Raw genomic sequence first — 22,304 nt, 5'->3', positions numbered from 1 at the left:
AAAAACAGATCAACTGCCACTGCTGCTAAATGTTAGCAGTTTGTTTTCAACATCACACATTCACCAGGGTGACATTTGAAATACTGAATGAAATTGCTTAGTAAATCACTCGTTTGTTGTAGGGCCAAAGAGAATAACTGATTGCAGGTAATGACACAAGTTATCCGTTGTCCATTTGCGGGGCCTTTTAAGTATGAATTCTCATGTTAAAATAAAAACTGCTAATGAGATGATGTGGTTAGTGGCCTAAATTTATGTCATAAATGTTTTTCCTCATTTCTGTACCTAGAAAATGCTGTATTGTTTTAGAAATATCAGTTCATTGTCCTCTTTCATCTTCTATATTCAGTGATAGTTCATGCCTCATTGTGGAACTTAAACAGTGTTTTTAAATAACTTTAGCTGTGAAAAAGCACTCAGCTTTTGCTACACAAACAAATACCGTTAGATATATCATGGCAGCTCTGTGCAGGTCAGGGTAACTTTCCACCAGGGAGTTGTATTTCACTAATAATAGCTCCAATGATTTTTTTATACCAAATTGTGTTGATATTTGTGCTTTAAACATAGTTATCAATACCAGTTGTGCTGGGAACAGAGGACAACTTCATCAGGAAATGTCATGTCAAAGTGTTTTATTTTTAAGTTCTGCACCACAGACACTAGATATGAATAAAAGCTGTATTGGTCTGCATGCATATTTGACTTACTTCGTTCACTGAAACAGCGTATTTAGTTGTAAACGAACAGTGTCAATCATTGGATAAAAAAGCTAGATACTATGCTAACTTCTTATCTTCTTGTGACCTGTTGAAGTGCTTCTGTACTGCTTTTATTTGTTTGTTAGGGAGTTTGCATTCAATTCGCCAATCTTTCACTGATATTCAAAATTTCATCAAGCAGTTTGACGTATAATCTTTTATGTTAGCTATTTCTGACAGCACAATACTTTAGAGGTCATATGCAAATCCAGTGTGCATATTTTCAGGTTGCAAGACCTTAAATGCTGTGGTATTTTTATAGTTATTTGCTTTCAACCAAATCATGGGTAACACATTTGGAAATTTCAATTTTTATTGTAGTACCTATTGCTACTTTCCATTTATTAACTATCGTACTTGTAAGAATTGTGTTTGTCAATTCATTAAGAACATATGTCTCAGTCTAACGTTACATTTTAAGTACTCACAGAACACGATTTTAAATTTTGGCACAATAACATGCTGTGGTTAAAATATTTGGATGTGTAGCATATAGGATTCTTTGTTTTCTATTACAACTCTTCTCCATTCGATCCAAATAATTATTCTTAACAGTATGTTTTCTGCACTATATATTTTTGTTATAAACAGTGACATTCTCTTCTTTGCATTATTATGTAAGTGAAACACCAACACACCTGCCATTTTATATTTTTTCCACTTTTGTTTTACATTTTAATTTTCCCTTGTTTTCCTCTTTCTTTCTTTTGGGCACCAGGGTTCCCCAGCACAAATCCAGAGGTAGCTATGCCCATGATCATGTGATCGTTTCTACAAGTGGAAACACATGAGAGTACAATGAAGTAACTGACCCAGTACCACCTTAGACTGGAGTAACCGAATTATGTTCTCCCCAGGTTCTGTATTATCTGTTGTCATGCCATGAAATGAGAATATGCTCTCCACTTTCCACACTCTCCCACAGTGGTATTCCATCTCCCACTCAACCCACACAATGTCCTTGTCCATCCCTATTTCACTCCTGCTCCCGACCCCTTGTGCCATGACTCATATCACTGCAATAGACCTAGATGCAAGACCTGTCCCACACATCCTCCCACTACCACCTACTCCAGTCCTATCACTGGCACCTCCTACCCCATCAAAGGCAGGGCCATCTGTGAAAGCAGCCATGTGCTCTAACAAAGGAGCTGCAACCACTGTGCTACATTCTTAGTGCCCATGACAATTAACATGCTGTCTATGCAATGAATTGCCACCACAAGACTGGCCAAGAGAGAGACAGACTGACTGTACAGTTGCTGAACATGCTGCACAACATGATTTGCTCAACTTCCAACAACTGCATCACAGCTTTTTCCACATGGATTCTTCTCCAACACCAGCTTTTCTGAACTGCATATGTGGGAATCCTCCCTGCAACTTATCCTTCATTCCTGTAACCTCACTGACCTCAACCTTTGCTGGTCCCTGTTCTTCACCAGCCTAGCCCCTTCCCTGTTCCCACTCCACCCCTGCACACACCTTCTATCCCACAAATATGCCTGGATAATTCGTTCCCCTTCTCTGCTTACCTCCTCTCCCCTTTACCTCCCACCCCAAAATACAGCTTCCTGATGCTGTGCCTAGCAGCCCACCATTCTGTCCCAGACACACACCCGAGTGCTCCCATAGGCAGCCATTGCACCTTCCCCAACTCCTACAGTGCTATCCCTCCTGTCCACCACATGCCTCTTCTGTACCCCCACTACCAACTCCATTGTAGACTGCTGCTCACTTCAGATGCAGCAGCAGCCTTAGTGCCCTGAGCTGACAGTAGTCATGTGATGTGAGTTTCTACCTCTGATGAAGGACATAATACCATAGCTAAATAATCTTTAACGGTGTTTATTATTGTGTATCATCACTAATAACCACCTCTGTATGGTGTTTAATTTTTATAGGGTGGTATTTTTGTACCTCTTATTTTTTTCTATGGGGTTCACTTCAATATCAGAATATGCATTTCTAGCCTTGTGAAATTTATTAGTAGCTCACTTAACACCAGTACAAGCTGTTGGATGGCATAATCTTTATACTTATTTTAATTTTGTCTTGTCATAAATTTTAGCAACAGCTCTAATCGTTAAACTGAAACTCGTCATATTATTCTAATATCGTTATTGTTTATGTGTTTTTTTTTTTTCATAGTGATTAAGGTCTTATTCAAAATCCCCTCCCCCCCCCCCCCCCTCCCAATAGCAATTGACAGTGTATCTTAACAATCCAAGATATTTTGACAGCATTAACAGAATTTTACAAAAATATTCATGTCAAAAAGTACTAAATATTTTATAATACCTACTTCAGTGTTATTTTTGTTCAAAGTTGTAGGACTGTAGTACTGCTGGTTCATTATTTAATAACATATTTCACAATATATACAATAAGCAAAAAGTATTGTAGGTGACAGTTTAAGTTTTGGTGCTGGTGCACTGTTTTGCATTAGATACTCTAGAGATAATTGTGTTATAGTGTTTCACCATTTTTAACCATGTTGTTGATTTCCCAGTTTCTACAGTAATACCTTGTTCATTATGAATTTTAGTTTATTGCAGTGTTTAAACTTTATTTAATATGTCTTGATTTCAGTCCTTAATAGCAGCACTACAACAACTAAAACAGCTTAATGCCATAGAGTCTGTAGACTCACCTGTCCTCACAAAATTGGGACACCAAATGTCCCAATTTCCACTTGATCCTCGGTTTAGCAAAATACTTTTGGCTGCAAAAGATTACAATTGTGTGTAAGTATTTTTTATGGACCTTTCTTCACTGCCAACAAAAGTGAAGGTTATACTGTCTGTTTGATAATTGTATGCTTAATTATCCTATTGTGGAGACATGGCTTTTTAAAACAGGCAGCATATACATTGCATTGCATTTTTTTAAAATATTAATTTGAGAAGGTAGATAATATAACATATACATGGAGACTGAAGTGATGAATGGAAATTTGTACCAAGGCCAGGTTTTGAATCCAGGTCTCCCGCTCACCAGGAAGATGCGCTAACCACAATGCACAGTGGCGTTGGACAGCTGCACGGACTACCCTAGTGTGCCTCCATCCTCAACCCAAATTCCCATTTATGCCTCAGCCCACTTATTGTTCCCCCTAAACTCAAACAGCTTTGCAAAAGCCCTCCAACTATTGCAATACCACCTCAGCATCTAACGAAACAGTGCTTTTTAATCAAATGAAACTATGTGGTGCCAGGGACCTTTGCAAGTCTCACACATCTGTTATGTATATATGTAGACTGAAGCGATGAACAAAAATGAGTACTGATGCTGGGATTCAAACCCGTGTCTCCTACTCACTAGGCAGATGCGCTAACCACTATGCCACCCTGCGTAGGGGAATACAAAATTGGCTGAGGTGTGAATGGGTATTTGGACTGAGGTGGGAGGCATGCTAGTGAAGTCCATGCGGTTGTGCAAAGCTATTATGGCAGGGTGGCATAGTGGTTAGCGCATCTACCTGGTGAACAGTAGAGCCATGTTCGAATCCAGGTCTTGGTACGAATTTTCGTTCGTCCCTTTAGTCTACATCTATACATCATAGATGTTTCGGACTTGAAAAAGTCTCTGGAACCATATAGTTTCATTTTCTTAGAAAGCACCTATGCCTGGATTTCAGGCAGTATCTCCTGTTTCTTTTGATGCTGAAGTGCTTTTACAATACAGTTGCAGAGCCTCTGCAAGGTACAAATTTTCATTCATCACATCAGTTTGCATGTATGCGTCATACATGTTTGAGACTTGGAAAGATCTCAGGAACCATATTAGATTCATTTGAGGGTAGATAATAGGTATTTACATTATAAATCCTGTATTTCAGAATTTTTGGCCTTTCATTCATGCATAATTTGTTTGTTCACGTACCTTCCTTTAGTATTTGAAGAAAAAAATGTTGTCTCTTAAGTCTTTCGAAAGACTAGATTCAGTGCTGCTATCTATCTCCTTTAGTCTGCATCTTAGTCTTTTACATATACAAAATCTTTTATGGTTGCAATCGAACATATAGCTCTTCAATGTTATTGACTGTTTTTATAATTTTCTTACAATGCACAGTACATTTTGGTGTGAAGTTACCACTAATATCCTATACTTGTTCGTGGAGGACAAGTCACAAAAATAGTACTACTTTCACTATTTCAGTTTAAAAATGTGATTGTAATAGTCAGTCTTCTCTTTTTAGAGATTTTGCAAAAACTAACAAAGTGAGGTGGATGTGTTGATTCTGCCACTATTTTTTGTAAATTAATAACAAACATTGTAATTACTTAGTCAGTTTTATGTTTTACTACTAATGCCAGTTTATCTTGTATGTAAATAGTAAGTGCTTGTCATGAAAACTGAATTTATCCATGTGAAATATGTATTCAACATACATAGCAGTGACTATCTCACACATCGCTACATCTCAAAATACCTTTTTGTTTTTAGTTTTTCTCCTATGTGACGTCACTCATAATTATTACATTCCTGGAATGTTTTATACCTGAAGAGCCATAACATTATGACCATTTACCACAAGACTGACTGCCACATGGTTGCATTGCCAGCCTTTGATGAGGGAAGTAAAGTATATAAATGGACCAGAGAAATCATTCTAGTCATGATATGGCCTGCAAATACGAAAATCCACTGACATGAGTGAGTTTGGGAGTGGACAGATCATTATGGTCCGGCGCCTGGGAACAGGCTTCTTGGAAACAGAAAAGCTGGTTGATTGAGTAGGCAACAAAATGTTGAACATCCACACCTGATCACAGAACATAGAGGTCATAGGTTTGCCCACTCTGTACACCAGGATAGGTGGTGTTCTGTGGCAGATCTGATGACAGTTTACATTGCTGGTGCAGGCACAAAATGTTTCAGAGCACACCTTCCTGCCCACATTGTTGAATGTTGGGTTCTACAGCAAACAACCCCCTACTTGTTCCCATGTTTACATTGTGAGATTGGATCATGGATCAAAGAAATTGTGTCACTTGGTCCAATGAGTTATGTTTCTTGTAACAAAGCATCCACAGTCATGTCCAGACACAAAGTCATCCATGAGAATGATTGCTTGACATATGCACCACACCAGGGACATAGGCCTTTGTGAGCACTATTAAGTTGTTGTTGGGAATGTATTATGCTGTTGGGGATATTCACCTGGCCTTCCATGACACCTGTGGTAGCAGTCAAAGGTACCTTGTCACCTATGAACTATGCAAACATTATTGTGGACCACCTGCATCCCTTATGCTCGATATTTATCCTGGTCATGATGGCTTTCTCCAGCAGGATTACTGTCTGTGTCACAAGCCCAGAATCGAGCTGCAGCAATTTAATGAGCATAGTAGTGAACTCAGTTGATGTCTTGGCCACCAAAGTTACCTGATCGGAACCCAGTAGAACACTTGTTTGGTGTCAGCTCCATGCCCATGAACCACCAGCATGTAATTTACACAATTGCGTGACCTGTGTGTAGACATGTAGTGCCACATACCTCTGGAAACCTACCAAGGATTTGTTGAATCCATGTCACGCTGTGTTGTCTTCCAAAGGTGGGCCAGCATCCAATTAAGCTGTGGTCATAATGTTTTGGCTCATTACTGTACATTGTAATATCAATGTGTTTCTTAATGTCATAGATTTTCACTTGAAGTTGTTATGTGATAGCTGCCATGCAAACATATAACATCTTATTAATAAATTTACCATTTGTTCACCAGGGAAGAAGTGATCAGTATAGTAGCTCTTCTGTCAAGCGAATCAGTTTTTGTGACACCACCAAACAAACGTGAGGAGGCCTTGTCAGCAAGGCAGAAATTTGTTTCTTCTGCTGGAGATCATATAACTTTGTTGAATGTCTTCAGAACATTTTCAAAAATTTCACAGAAAAAGGTAAACATTTTTGTCACTTCACATAATCTATACCACAGTGTCCAGTCTTATAACTAATTTGTTTAAGGTAAACATTGGTCATTTTTTTGTGGTGCCTCAGTGCTTCTTATCCAAAAAATGTTTTATGCAGGTCTTTCACTATTTCATTTGTGAATAGATGTATGCTTTGTCTGTCCACAATAACTACAGTGGCAAAGTGAAATGGAAAATATCAAAAGTATACTGTAAGCTGTGGTTGAAACAGCTGAAAGTCTGCAGCTCTTGTTGTTGTATTGTGAAGGATTAAACTTACATAATTTAGCAGAGACTGGATCCTCTTTTATTCCAAATTCTAATGGAAAGGGAGTAGACTTAGTCATTTCTCTAATTTAATTATAATAGAGATATAAATCAGAGTTCTGTGAAATTGAGCAGTGTCAGAAACAAAATCTATGTGAGAGGGAAACATCACCAATGTTTGTGATGTCCATTTGCTCAGCCAAGAAAAGCCAGGGAGCCAATGGCATTAAAAGCTTTCCACAAGTTCTGATACACTGAAATCTGCTTTTGTTTTCATTATTTTGTAAATAAAGTAAATGATAACTAGAATTTTGAAGGAATAGATCTAGCATGTAGCATGCAACTTACATGCTAGTTCATTTGGGTGAGTGACTGGCTCATTCACCTGAAATTTTACAAACTATGATGCAAATGTCTTAGTTTTTTAGGTAGGACAATTATTATTGTGACACAAAAATACCAGTTTACACACAATGGGAAGTATGTTATTGCCTAAAATCTTTTTTGCAAGTATTAATTGTCTTTTTGCTGTGAATCAAAATTATTGACTGTAACATATGAGTCAAGGAGAGCGCGGGGAATGCAATGACCTCACCATCGTATAATCACACTCTTTATCTCCAAAGGGTGGGATTATTTCTCATTTTCTGCCTTACTTGTTTTTTTCCCAAAACAACTACTTTCTCACACAAACAAATGATGATATTTCATAATAATAATAATGTATTTTTTTGGCTTTAACTTCAGAGTTACTAAAATCCTCTTTCAAGTTGCAAATGATGTGAAGCTCGGTTAAAACAGTCATCAACAGGGTCTTTTGTGACAGTTACAGCATATATCTTTTTAAACATACCAATATGACCGTAAACATATAAAAAGGCCTGCTGCCTCGAGCTCCGAGGAGTAACAGTTTTCAAACTTTACATAGGCTGTTGGCAGCCAAGTATGCAGTGTGACTTTAATTGATTTCCGGTTGTACAGGAACAAGCTAACATTAATGAGACAATAATTTTAAATCATAACTTTGTTGAAGGAGCCATGCTTTATGTAACTATTCAGCCATTGTTACCTGTAGGTTAAAAGCAACAAAAGGAGTCAATCTAGCTACCTACCATATGATTCAACTGTCTCTCCACAGAGTTACAGACAAAGAAGACACATGTTGTCCTAGCACTGATTAACTATGTCCAACCATGCCACAGTGCCCAGGCAAAACGTGTGTGTGGTTTTTCCTCTCCAGGAAGGCATCATTCAAAACCTTAGCTAATACCTCAATTTTAGTAATGTGTCTGGCTATTACTCTGCTTTTATTATTATGATTTTTTTTATAAATATGACACCATCAAACAAATGTGCAAAATGTCATATTAGTACCAGTGGCTCATTTATGGTACGTGAAAGGTTTCAGTCTTCAGATTGGTTTTATGCACCACGCCACAATTTTCTTTTCTGTGTTAGCCTCTTCATAGTAGTTACAGCCAACACCATCTATGATTCACTTTCATACTAAGCTGAGCTTCAGATGAACATTCTCAGAAATTTCTTTATCAGATTAAGTCTTTGGTTTGATAATAGTATGATATATGTTAGTTATGAGTGCTGGTCCACTTTTTATGTCATCCTTGTCATCCATCTTATGTTATATCTAAAAACAAAGATGATGTGACTTACCAAACGAAAGCACTGGCACGTCGATAGACACACAAACAAACACAAACATACACACAAAATTCTAGCTTTCGCAACCAACGGTTGCCTCGTCAGGAAAGAGGGAAGGAGAGGGAAAGACGAAAGGATTTGGGTTTTAGGGGAGAGGGTAAGGAGTCATTCCAATCCCGGGAGCGGAAAGACTTACCTTAGGGGGAAAAAAGGACGGGTATACACTCGCACACACACACATGTCCATCCACACATATACAGACACAAGCAGACATATCACTGTATATGTATATGTGTGGATGGACATGTGTGTGTGTGTGTGTGTGTGTGAGTGTATACCCGTCCTTTTTTCCCCCCTAAGGTAAGTCTTTCCGCTCCCGGGATTGGAATGACTCCTTACCCTCTCCCTTAAAACCCAAATCCTTTCGTCTTTCCCTCTCCTTCCCTCTTTCCTGACGAAGCAACCGTTGGTTGCGAAAGCTAGAATTTTGTGTGTATGTTTGTGTTTGTTTGCGTGTCTATCGACGTGCCAGCGCTTTCGTTTGGTAAGTCACATCATCTTTGTTTTTAGATATATTTTTCCCACGTGGAATGTTCCCCTATTATATCCATCTTATGTTATACGTACAAGGTAGAAGAATTTCTTAATTTCATTTATTGTGTGGTTCCCAGTTTTGATGATAATCTCCTTTCTAGTCTTCTTCTTACTGACAAGTTTCTGCTTATGCAGGTTATTCATAATTTCATGTACTACTCATTATCTTAACCTTTCTTTATTTACTTCCAGTCTATATTTTATGCTCATTAGTATGTTCATTCCATTTATTTCTGTCATTGCTTCTTCATTGTAAACGATGAACATTAGGGGACTGCCTCCTTGCATTATGCCCTCTTTAATCCAAGCACTTCTCATGTGGTCTTCATTTCATATAGTTCAATCTTTGTTCATGTTTATATTGTATACTTGTTGAGTACTCAAGTTGCCCAAGTATATATTTATTTCAATTCTATTAGTCTTAATCTCCTCCTCCCTTTGTCCATCTCGTCTTTCCTTTCTATGTCCATCTCCTCCTTCGCTCAAAACCCCTGAACTACGTGTCATACAATGATTTAATTTGATTGGTACATTGAGGAGCATATGTTGATACTGCCTGCTAAATGTATTTCAAGTGGAGTTAGTACAAAAGCAGCAATAAATATAAATGTCATGGTATCATGCATGATGTGATAGTTTTTTTGGCCAAATAAGCGAAAATGTGATAACCAGTAAACTTTTTTCCTTCCATCATTTTGTTGGGATTTTCAATGAGAAAAAATTTCATAAAGGTTTGGAATTGTTGAGTAAAGTTTGTCCTCAAACAGTGGATAGTGCACATTGTAGCTACACATTACACAACATCTACATTATGAAAGAAACAGTGTGGAAGTATGGAATAAACACATAGAAGTTTGTATAAGCATTGCATTTGTTACTTTTAATTGTATCACGTAGCCCATATCAACTAAAAAAAAGCATTTTCACAAATATGATAAAGATCAAAGGTTAAGGAGTAAACAGAAATTTCAGAGAGTAAATAGTTTTCCTTAATTCGTGCAATATTCTTCAAATCAATAACTATATTGTACTGCACACTTTCTGAAGTAGCCTATGTTCTTCCTCAGGGTTCAAGCTACCTCGTTACCAAATTTCATTGCAATCACTTCAGCAGGAATAATAAATTTATTTAAATGTCATGCATCATGTGGCAGTGTATCATGCCTCTCAATGTTTATGACATCATATATCCTGAACCATGTGTCGTGGACACAGTTGACAGCAAAGAAGTAATAAATAAAAATGTCTTGCCTGATACAAAAATGAACAGTGAAAATGTAGTAAGCAATACACTTTTTCCCTTCATCATTATGTGGGGTCAGCCATAAAAAGTTTCTTAAAGGTTTGAAATGATGTGTAAAGTTGGTTGCAAGTAACTTAATGCTCTCATTCACAAATACTGAATGAATCAAATGTGGGTATTCACTCATCATAGCCTACACTTCTTTTTCCCTCCCACCCCTTTCATAAGTTAGTGGTTCTTACCACAACAGTGATCCTTCCCAGACAGTAAGTGATAAATGTACCAAGCTTGGTTGAAATCAGTCCAGTGGTTTGGAGATGTGAAACATACACTATGTGATCAAAACTATCTGGACACTTCCAAAAACATACATTTTTTTCATAGTAGGTGCATTGTGCTACCACCTGCTGCCAGATACTCCATATCAGTGATCTCAGTAGTCATTAGACATTGTGAGAGAGCAGAATGGGGCACTCCACAGAACTCACAGACTTTGAACATGGTCAGGTGATTGGGTGTCACTTGGGTCATACGTCTATGTAAGAGGTTTCCACACTCCTTAACATCCTTAGGTCCACTGTTTCCGATGTGATAGTGAAGTGGAAACATGAAGAGACACATACAGCACAAAAGCATACAGGTCGACTTTGTCTGTTGACTGACAGACTGCCAACAGTTGAAGAGAGTCATAATGTGTAATAGGCAGACATCTATCCAGACCATCACATAGGTATTCCAAGCTGCATCAGAATCCAGTGCAAGTACTATGACAGTTAGGCAGGAGGTGAGAAAACTTGGATTTCATGGTCGAGCGGCTGCTCATGAGCCACACATCACGCCGGTAAATGCCAATGACACCTCGCTTGGTGTAAGGAACGTAAACATTGGACGAATGAACAGTGGAAAAATGTTGTGTGGAATGACAACTCACAGTACACAATGTGGCGATCCAATGGTAGGGTGTGGGTATGGCGAATGCCCGGTGAACATCATCTGTTAGCATGTGTAGTGCCAACAGTAAAATTCGGAGGCGGTGGTGTTATGACGTGGTCATGTTTTGCATGGAGAGGACTTGCACCCCTTGTTGTTTTGCATGTCACTATCGCAGCACAGGCCTACATTGATGTTTTAAGCACCTTCTTGCTTCCCAAGAGTGGTTACACGACAATAACATCCCTGTAATGGAATGGCCTGCACAGAGTCCTGACCTGAATCCTATAGAACACCTTTGGGATGTTTTGGAATGCCGACTTCGTACCAGGCCTCACTGACCGACACTAATACCTCTCCTCAGTGCAGCACTCTGTGAAGAATGGGCTGCCATTCCCCCAAAAACCTTCCAGCACTTGATCGAACGTATGCCTGCGAGAGTGGAAGCTATCATGAAAGCTAAGGATTGGCCAACACCATATTGAATTCAAACATTACCAATGGAGGGCACCATGAACTTGTAACTCATTTTCAGCCAGGTGTCACATAGTGTACATACATACATTTTTATGAAGTGTATGAATATCTCCCCCCCTCCCCTGCATTCTGATTTTGAAGAAATATAGGCTGTACTTTGCGCCGTAGCTACACTGAAGCTACCAGTGAAAACCCATAAAAATCTGTCCAGTAGTTTTGGAGATTAACATGTTCAGACAGATAGACTAGAAAGTTTTAATAAAACTTTTTCTTTCCATAGTCCGATTTTGGTGATTAAATCTTTTTCAGTGCCCCAAACTATGCTCAAGTTGCTACAAAAACCACATGAAAATATGTCTCGTATTTGGAGATTAGCACATTCGGAGGCAGACAGACACATCAGTTTTACAGATTTATTAGTAATATAGATTACCCATTTTTCCTATAGCTTATACCTACTTTCCTGAGAATTTCAAACATTTTTATGTTGTTGAAAACGTTTAGTAGTTCGACAAATCCTATGAAATTGGCTTGCCGCCTTCATTATCAAGTGCATTGTCGGAATGAATTGGTGCGCCCATTGTCTGACATGATGGTTCAGGGAAGCAGGGAAGCCCTTCAGTGGTGAGGAACTGGAGGGGCACATTAATTGTGGAATCTGTTGTGGTGGACGTCATGTTGACCACAAATGGGTAGTTAAGAGTATAAGCTAACAAACCACATAGGACCTAGAAAGGTGTCTGTAAAGTCTGAATGAATGCAGTTCCAGGGACAGTGGAGGAAGGCAGGGCAGCCGGGTGAAAGATTGGGTTGGTGCAGCCTGATAGTGCTGGGCGCAAGTGGAACAGCTGCGTATTATGGCTTCCACATCCTAGTTTAACTCTGGCCAGTAAGCGTGTCACTTCACTGTGCCTTTCATTTGTGACATTTCCCAGTGGCCACAATGGAGGAACTGTAAAACTGGAGGTCCTGGGGCTGTCTTGGAACAAAACGAGGAGCTGTAAAGGAAAACCTATGCCAGGTTTGTCGCCATTCCATGTCTATGTGGAAACAGGAAATTTTCTGCTGGTGAAAGGCCAAGTCTGGTCCTGCAAATATGTGAGGTAGATTGTCTGCATTTGCATGTTGTGCTGTGGGCTTATATTTAATGGTATAAATACAGAAGCTGAGGAAAAGTGCCCAATGCTGGAACCATTGCACTTTGCATTTCAAAATTCTGGAGCAGGATCTAAACAGTGGTACCAGCAGCTTGTGGTCAGTAATTAAAGTGATCTTAGTCCCAAACAGGTTGACATGGAACTTCTTAACTGCATATACAATCCCTAAAGCCACTTCTCTATCTGCGAGTAGATCCTTCAAGCAGGGGTCAATATCTTTGATGCATAGGCAATTGGCTGCTTCATGTCATCATCATTCCTATGTGCCAGCACTGTACCATTGCTATATGGAGAAGTATCCATGGCCAAAACCAGTGGGTGCAATGGGGAAAAGGAAGGAAGGCAGGGTGCCAAATGCAGCTTATGGTTCATCTGCATGGAAGTGTAGTCCCATACAGCCATCCACTCGTACTAAACATCTACCTTTCTCAACTGGTTTAGTGGATAGATTATATGAGTTACTTGTGGAAGGAACTTAGAATAATAATAATTATAATAATTCATTTACCCCAAAAAAAGGCTGTGCCACCTGTAACTTTTGGGAGCGGGTAGAGATTTGATAGTGGTGACTAGTGGTGATATTGCAATCACTGTGCTGGGCCCCATCTTTGTTGAGCAAGTGCCCGAGCTACTGCTCTTGGCTCCACGAAAAACTAGCATTTACATAAGTAGCACTTTAGCCTCGGATCACATAATGTAGCAAATAAGGTGCACAGCTTTTTTAGATATTCCCAACACCTAAAATCTTAACATTGAGTCATCGAGATAGTGCAACTGGAAATGGACATGGTTAGCTGATCCAGATATCTCTGGAATACTTCCAGAGTGGGAGAGATTCCAAAAGGCAATATTTGTATGTGTATAAGCCAAACGGAATGTTGATAACCATGATGCTTTGCAATTGCTCATCCAGTGGGATCTGCAAATATATCTTAGAAAAATATTGTCTTCTGTCATGCTTTGTGAGGACAAGTTCTGAACATGTGATAGGGTAGATTGCGACATGTGTCTGGGCAGCATTCGCAGAGAGAGCCATTTGGTTTCTTTACCAATATCAGGAGTGGTGCAAGTGTGTGTTGTAACTGGTCCAATCATCCCGACATCATGAAGTCTTTTGAGTACCTGCTTAACAGCTATCTGTCATGAGACAGGAATGTATTCTGCATGGCAAAAACAGGCACCACATCGGGACCCAAGGAGATATAACCCTGGAAACCTGTGGTGCACCCCAGGCCAGGTTCGAAAAGAAGTGAGAAAGTGGCACAAAGGTCGTCAAGTTCCTGGAAGGGAACTATATCAGAGACAAACTAACTTTGTCACTGATGGAGAATCCAAGTAATGAGAAGGCACCCTGACTGAAAATTTTGACAGCCAAGTAACTTGTCAATGACAAACAGCATTATCAGTCATATGACCTTCTTATAGACTGCAGACATGGAATTGACCCTGGAGGTAAACTCGAGTATCACCAAAACTACCAACATATAGAGGGCAGCGCTAATGCGGGTAAATCTAGATGAGCATACATTTGGAAGTTTAGCCAAATAAACAAAGCCCCCATGTCCACCTGGAAAAAGTCCTCTGTTTGCAATTGCGAGGATGATAAACAGCTTGGTGGCAAAAGGATTGCCCAAGGAAACAGTTGCCTGAAGTTAATGCACCATTCCTTCACAGCCGCAGGAAACTGGTTTCGACTGTCCTGACAGTTTATGACAGACAGTTCAGAGCTGTCACAACAGGTGCAGTGCATCCGGCAATACAAATACTCTGCATGTGTCAGAGCTATGAAGCAGTCTGTGCATGACAGAAGAAACCCATTGCCCACACCAGCAGGATGTGAACACTTGTTCAGAGGTCATCAACACATGTGATGAATTATGGCGACACCATTGTGTAAGTGCTTTATGAGGATTTTGTGGTTTCTGGACTGCTGCCACCTGTGATCAAACGATGAAGTGCTTATTTGCTGCATGCAATTTTTTTGAAAGTGCATGATTGTCAAAATATTGTCCAATGAAGCATTTATCCAGCTCAAGGGCTGATGTGTGCGCTTCTGGATCAAAAGCAAGGTGGACCACTATGTCTCCAATTAGAGCCTGCATACGAGGTTTTGCATGCTGGGTTTACACAAGTGAAATCACATCTAGGAATCAGTCCTTCTAGATCAGTTCTCCTGGTTGCAATATAACTGACCAGATCGCTTGTGATTTTGATGAAATTCGCATCGTGAGGCAACCACATGGAATTGTTGCAAGTAATAATTCGAAAGCAGTGAGCACATCTTCTTGAATGTGAGTGTGATTGAATTTGAAAGGGGAATCAATTTCTTCAATAAGAAAGGAGGAGTGACCATAAGAGAGCGTCATCAAAGACCTAAAGGACAGTGATGAACTGTTTCAGCCATTTCTCCACCTGGGCTAAAATGGTTCAAATGGCTCTAAGCACTATCGGACTTAACATCTGAAGTCATCAGTCCACTAGACTTAAAACTACTTAAACCTTACTAACCTAAGGACATCACACACATCCATGCCCGAGGCAGGTTTCGAACCTGCGATCGTAGCAGCAGTGTGGTTCCGGACTGAAGGGCGTAGAACCGCTCGGCCACAGCAACCATCTCTCCACCTGGGAACTGACAACTGCTTGTGTGTGGGGGAGCCCTGTTTCTGCTGTAGATCCTTCAAAAGCTGAAGTTCCTGAGGGAGCATCTCAAGTTGCTGCTGCTGTTGTTGAAATTGCTCTTACAGTTGCTGCTGCTGAAGCAGTTGTTGCTGTTGGTGTTCCACAAGTTGCCAGTATTGTGACCATAATCTGACAAAGATTGTGAACAATGGGAAGAACCCACTCAGGCTGGCAACCAGCATGGAGTTGTGACTAGCAGATTGTCAACTGCAGTCAGTATACAACAATGAAAACTTGACAAGTGAAGCCAGCTTGAGAACCAAACAAGTTCCCAAGTTAATCAAATAGAGTAACCAAGATTTAACAAAGCAGAAAAACACGATGATGTGCATAGTTGCACAAATAGCAGCTCCACGTAGCAGGCTTTGTCGAGTTCCATACACTTTGCCGGGCCTTCAACCTCACCCATCCAAGATATCAGAGTCCTCCTCTGTCCTCAAGTTTATCTTCTTCATGTGTCTCTGGCAGGATTTCTTCTTTTGCTTCTGCTGCCCTTCTCCCAGTACTTCTGTTCAGGCTGCTTCTTCTGCTTCGGCTTAGACCTATTCTTCAGTCTAGCCCTCATACTGAAGCTCTTGTTCCAGAATTACTTCTGCTTCTCCTTGGGCTAGTGCTTCTGGCATTTCCTCCAAGGATTCAGCATCCTCTGGTGGCTCTTGTTGCTCCGAAATATTCTCTAGTTCCAATTCTTCCATAGATCCTGTTCCTGCACTTCAATTTTTTTTCTTTCCCATTGTTGTTCACCTTTGTATATTGTCTTCAATTTCATAGAGTCATGGCCCTGTCCGCCCTCCCCCTATTTTTACCTTTGCTTGCTCCCTTCCTTGCCACTGTGGCCAATTAGAAGACACACCACTGAAGGTGGCAGGATGCCACATGTGCTGATAGGTCTTGTGTATCAACTGTGGTATCAGGAAACTTCTGTGTTTTATCTTCAAGAACTTTGACTTTTCCTCCTAAGTCATCAGGTTTTGCCCACAAATTGCAATTTTGGGTGAACATTCCTTTTTTGGAGCACTTATTCTTTTTGTTGACCGTCATTGAATCCCTTCAGTTCATGCTTTGCCCTTTCTTGCACTGTTCTTGTTTCTTGCCCATAAATCCTCTTATCAAACCAGTTCATTTCTCATATTCTTACATCAGTGGCTTCTGGGCTTCCTATATTTACTATATTTTAATAACAGTTATGGGCAGATATTGTATTGATAAAGAGTTGTTACATAACACAGTTAGAAACTTTCTCAGTGTAAACTGTTCATTAAATGAGAAGGTAAAGATCTAACAACCTTAGTGTCAGACATATCATTACAGTGCTACAAGAAATTTATATTAAATATGAACTGATAACTAATATTATACTACAGTGTTGAAATCTCATTATTTTCTTTCAAATATTAATTCATAATATTTCTGATGCAGTGCGTATAATACCTTAAGACTTGGCACCTTAGTTGACACTCACTTCTTGTACTACAGCACAAATTGCTTCTTTGTAGTTCATCATATAAGAATCATGTTTGTGATTACCCACCTCATCAGTTTTACTGTTGTCACATTGGATGGTTTCTCCAAAAAAGATAAAATGGATAAAACTGCTGAAATTGCTACGTGGTGGTTGATAACAGTTGAGATGTTGAATGATTGGTACAGTTTCTCCATCAGCAGTGACAGTTTTAGCAGGAGTATTTTTTTCTGTCTTGTTTCATTATATGATAGCTTTAAATTGGACTATTTTTACTCACAGTTCCAGTAATATTATGATGTCAGAAAAGAATCATTACTTTCAATTTCTTTTCTTAGCAATGGTGCCATGAAAATTTTCTCAATGTGCGAAATCTTCAGTATGCAAGTGATGTGTACACACAACTTCTGGAGCTTTGTAAACGATGCAAAGTTCCTCTGTCATCTTGTGGACAAGATATTGACAAGATAAGAAAATGCCTTGTTACGGGATTGTTCATGAATGTAGCTGAACTTCAAAGAGAAAGACAATACATCACTGTAAGTATTTCACTTTCTAAAATTCTGTAATTCAGTATGTTATACCTTCAGAATAAGCTTAATGTTTAAAAGCTTCACTTCAATGACCTCTATCAGACAAATGTCATTTACAATTACTGACAGTAAATTAGTGGACATGTTGCAAATGGTAATACCAATATTGCAAACACATGCTAATTACATTTCATTCACATTCTTTTACTCTTTCCTTATAGAACTTATCCCAGCTGTTTAATACATCTAACAGCTTATTTGGTCAAATATAATCCAATGATTATGCGCCTCGTGGTTCTTGGTTCTATAGGTTATACATCTACGTTACTTTACTCTCATTTTTAAAGCTCATTCAGTGTGGGTGAAAAGTGACAGTGTATTGTATAAGGGGCATTCAAATGAAACCTGGTCAATAGTGTAAAGTAGCGGTAAGGATTTTACTAACTCAAAAATGTAGTTATACACCGTACACATACTCAAAAATAGTCGCCAAAACTGTTGGCACATTTATCCCATTGCGACACTAGCCAGTCGATTCTATACTTCTCAGATCCAGGCCTGGACCCAGTCACACACTTCGTCGTCTGTTGCGAATCGATGTCCGCAAATAGCTTGTTTTAGAGGTACAAACACATGAAAGCCACATGGTGAAAGGTCGGGACTGTACGGTGGATGTTCCAGCATTTCCCATCGAAACTGCTGCAATGTCGCCTTCACCGCACTGGCCGTGTGTGGGTCGGCATTATCATGCAGGAGGATAACGCCATTGGACAACATGCCTCACATTTCAACTTGATGGTTCATCTAAGATTCTGTAAAGTGGCTTGATAACACTGGGCATTGATGGTGGTTCCCCGTTCCAGGAACTCCACAAGCAGTGAAGCCCTTGTGGTCAAAAAAGGAGGACATCATGACCTTACCAGAACTGGTGTGCATGGCCTTGATTTCTTTGGAGGTGATGAAGTCGCACATTTCCACTGCTTGCTCTGAAGCTCGCTTTCCAGTTGAAAATGGTAACACCATGTTTCATCACCTGTGACAGTATGCGACAGAAAGCCGTATTCCTCCTCATGATAACGTTGCAGATGACTCAAAGACAGCACCATTTGAGTATTGCACTGTTCAGTGGTCAGTTGGTGGGGAACGCACTTCGCACAGATATTTCCAAACTTAAAGTGTTGATACATTATGGTGTGGACGGTTCCCACTGTAATACCCAGTAACTGATGGATCTCATCCACAGTGATTATGCCGTTGTCCAAGTCTAAAGCATTCACTTCTGCAACCATTTCCGGTGTGATGACGTGATGAGCCTGTCCAGTGACTCGCGCTCTTCAAGGAATCGTTTGTGCCATACCACAACCCTTGAACGACTCAGACTGTACTCACTGTACGTAGCCTTCATCTGTCAATACATTTCATGCCTCCAGCTCCCTCCACTGCCAAAAATCGAATCACTCTTTGTTGTTCCTGCTTACTCGCCTACATGTTTGGTAGTGGACTATAACTTGTGTGACCACCTTCTCTTCAGCGTGAAACCACACTGGTACTATGCAACATCAAACAGTGCACACACATCAGTCTCTCTACAAATAGATGGCACCACCATATCCGCAGTTACATGGTGCCACCATACGTGTAAGGCAACGGTAGACGCACTGATCGGGTTTAATTTGAATGAACCTCATACTTCGTGAATTGAACAATCCCCTGTATATCCCAGACTACAATAACAACTCAGTGACTCTTAAGATGGTAATAGCACATGTATGTATGTTACCTACTTCATTACTTTTTTTCTTATCTTATGCTATCTGTATGTTCATCAGTCTGTGTGGTAGATATTTAATCCCTGTGCATGAACATGAAAAAGTACTTTTAATTGTATCAATTTCATTGTGTGTTTCTCACTTGCATTAATCCAGGCCATTTACTTGATATGATGAGTGTATAATTTCACTCAGTTGACACTGTACATTACTTTATTTTTTGCTTGTTGCTGAAAAATATGAAATATTTTGTGGAAATGAAATAACATGTTAAGGAATTGTTAAGAAAAAAGTCAAAATGCATAAACCCTCTGTTGTAAAAAAAAAATGTGGGACCTAGTGCACTAATAAGGCGGAAAAAAATAAAAATTTACAAAGATTATCTTCAAAATTATTCCAAGCAAGGTACTCTCAATTTTTTAAATTTATTTATCTCACCAGTTACCAGTTATGGGCACAGATTTCTGATTTTACATTTCATTCTTGGTGACATGTGATATTGTGATCAGATTTTTTATAACTGTAAACTATGAAGATTACAAAGGGAGAAACAGCATTAGCACTTCGTCTGTGTGTGTGTGTGTGTGTGTGTGTGTGTGTGTGTGTGTGTGTGTTTCAGATCTGAATTTTTATTAGTTTTCGTACACATTTTTGAGAAATATATTTTTAATAATTGATTCTTTTATAGGTGGACACAAGGCAAGCTGTCACAATACACCCATCATCAGTATTGTTTGGATCGTATCCTCCATTTGTGTTGTTCACTGAAGTAGTGCAAACAGGACGCTGCTATCTGAGACAGATTTCAACAATAGAACCAGAGTGGTTATTAGAGATTGTTCCTAATTATATTCGTAACCATAAACTCTCATTTTCATCTGTTTCATAGCAGTTGTAGCAGAATGTGTATATGAAAGACACGAATGTACAAATGGTGTAGGAAAGTCTTTGTGTGCATTCAGCAAGTAACAATTGCCAGTTTAAGAGGCTGAATGATCTCATTTTTCTCATAGCAACTTTTCTGTGAACATGAGATTGTTTGTGAAATTCTTGTAATGGAAAACAGGTAGATGACATGCTAAATGCATAATGTGTGGTTTTGTATCCACATTTTTTACAGAGGGCTTACTAACTGACAAAACTGGTTTCATAATTGCCACCAAAAATCACCATAAAGTACAGTTATATTCTTTCTATTTTATACTGAATTTATATAAGTTTCTGAAATATATTTATTTTATTGAACAATTATATTTTTTTAATGTAACTTCTTCTCTATCTCTATTTTTAAAAATAAATTGTACAAACAACTACTTGAAGAAAAATGTGTTGTCTTTATTATAGAACCATGCTTATGACAATATGCACCATTTCTCTGTGTGTAGGCAATACAAACACAATGAAGATAGCCACTTATGATATAGTAGAGATTTTAAGTAAATGGACATGAGGGCAAGAACTAGGACACAGTATCTCAGCTTGCCTTTTTCCTTTAACAGACACAACTACATCGTCCTACCCCAGTGGCCCAGTCATGATAAATGATATTGAGTGGAAAAGGTAAGATAAGCAAAGAAGGACAGACACAAATGGAATGACAATAAGTGAAAATAATAATAATTATAAATATAATACAACACTGAAGAGTGTGCCCTGGTACTCACATGTTGCACACAGTGATACGGGAACAGAGCTAGTGAAGAGACCAAAGTGAAGTGATGTGCAAAGGAGTAACTCAGAGAAACATAAAAATCATGCGCTTATACAATGAAGAGCCAAAGAAACTGGTACACCTGCCTAACATCGTGTAGCATCTAGACATATCTGGAGTCCGTTATCACTCTCAACTGCACACACCTCACACCATTACAGAGCCTCCACCAGCTTGAAGAGCCCCTGGTGATGTGCAAGGTCCATGGATTCATGAGCCTGTCTTCATACCCGTACACGTCCATCCACTTGATACAATTTGAAACGAGACTCCTCCGACTAGGCAACAAGTTTCTAGTCACCAACAGTTCAATGTCAGTGATGAAAGGTGCTAGTGAGGCGTAAAGCTTTGTGTTGTGCAGTCATCAAGGGTCTTCAGCTCTGAAAGCCCATATCAATGATGTTTCATTGTATGGTGATGGCCCATCATTGAAATCTACAATAATTTGCGGGAGGGTTGCACTTCTGTCTCATTGAACGATTCTCTTCAGTCGTCATTGGTCCCGTTCTTGCAAGATCTTTTTTCCGGCCGCGACAATGTCAGAGGTTTGATGTTTTACCAAATTCCTGATATTCACAGTACACTTGTGAAATGGTCATACGGAAAAATCCCCACTTCATCACTACCTCGGAAATGCTGTTTCCCATTGCTCATGTGCCCACTATAACACCACATTCAAACTCACTTAAATCTTGATAATCTGCCATTGTAGCAGCAGTTACCGATCCAACAACGGTGCCAGATACTTGTTATCTTATATAGGTGTTGCTGACAGCAGTGCCAGATACTTGTTATCTTATATAGGTGTTGCTGACAGCAGTGCCATATTCTGCCTGTTTCATATCTCTGTATTTGAATACGCATTCCTATACCAGTTTCTTTGGCAGTTCAGTGTAGGTATTGTATCTCAATCTTGTAATGATTTAGTTAATGTCCACATCAAAGTAGTCCACTTCTCTAACTACTCTCTGTTTGCTATTTTTCTTCTATGATTGGAATTTTTTCTTTGCGGGGGCTAAAAGTGCTCTTGTCAAATTTCTGTCAATCTTGATCATGTTTGCAAACCATTTCATTGTGCTTCTGAGTTTGGGACATTGTCGTAAGACAGTGAGGAAAGTAGTTGGGTGGGGAATTGTTCTTCTAAA

General features: G+C 39.3%; 1 protein-coding gene across 2 annotated transcripts in view; it reads left to right on the top strand.

Moving 5' to 3' along the window:
- LOC126162196 (ATP-dependent RNA helicase DHX33) overlaps window positions 1–20,748 on the top strand; it is a 135,088-nt gene extending 114,340 nt beyond the window's left edge. The window contains exons 10-13 of one of the 2 annotated variants that reach the window (XM_049918525.1): window positions 3,354–3,508; window positions 6,491–6,662; window positions 17,485–17,685; window positions 20,137–20,748. In XM_049918525.1, the coding sequence (XP_049774482.1) occupies window positions 3,354–3,508; window positions 6,491–6,662; window positions 17,485–17,685; window positions 20,137–20,337 (729 nt within the window). In that variant the 3' untranslated portion in view covers window positions 20,338–20,748. The remainder of the gene's footprint in view (window positions 1–3,353; window positions 3,509–6,490; window positions 6,663–17,484; window positions 17,686–20,136) is intronic. The other variant, XM_049918526.1, reaches the window with a different exon arrangement.
- The last annotated feature ends 1,556 nt before the right edge of the window (window positions 20,749–22,304 follow it).

Source organism: Schistocerca cancellata, chromosome 2 (assembly GCF_023864275.1).
Source record: "Schistocerca cancellata isolate TAMUIC-IGC-003103 chromosome 2, iqSchCanc2.1, whole genome shotgun sequence".
Classification (NCBI taxonomy): Eukaryota; Metazoa; Arthropoda; class Insecta; order Orthoptera; family Acrididae; genus Schistocerca; species Schistocerca cancellata.
This window is presented reverse-complemented; position numbering and strand designations above follow the sequence as displayed.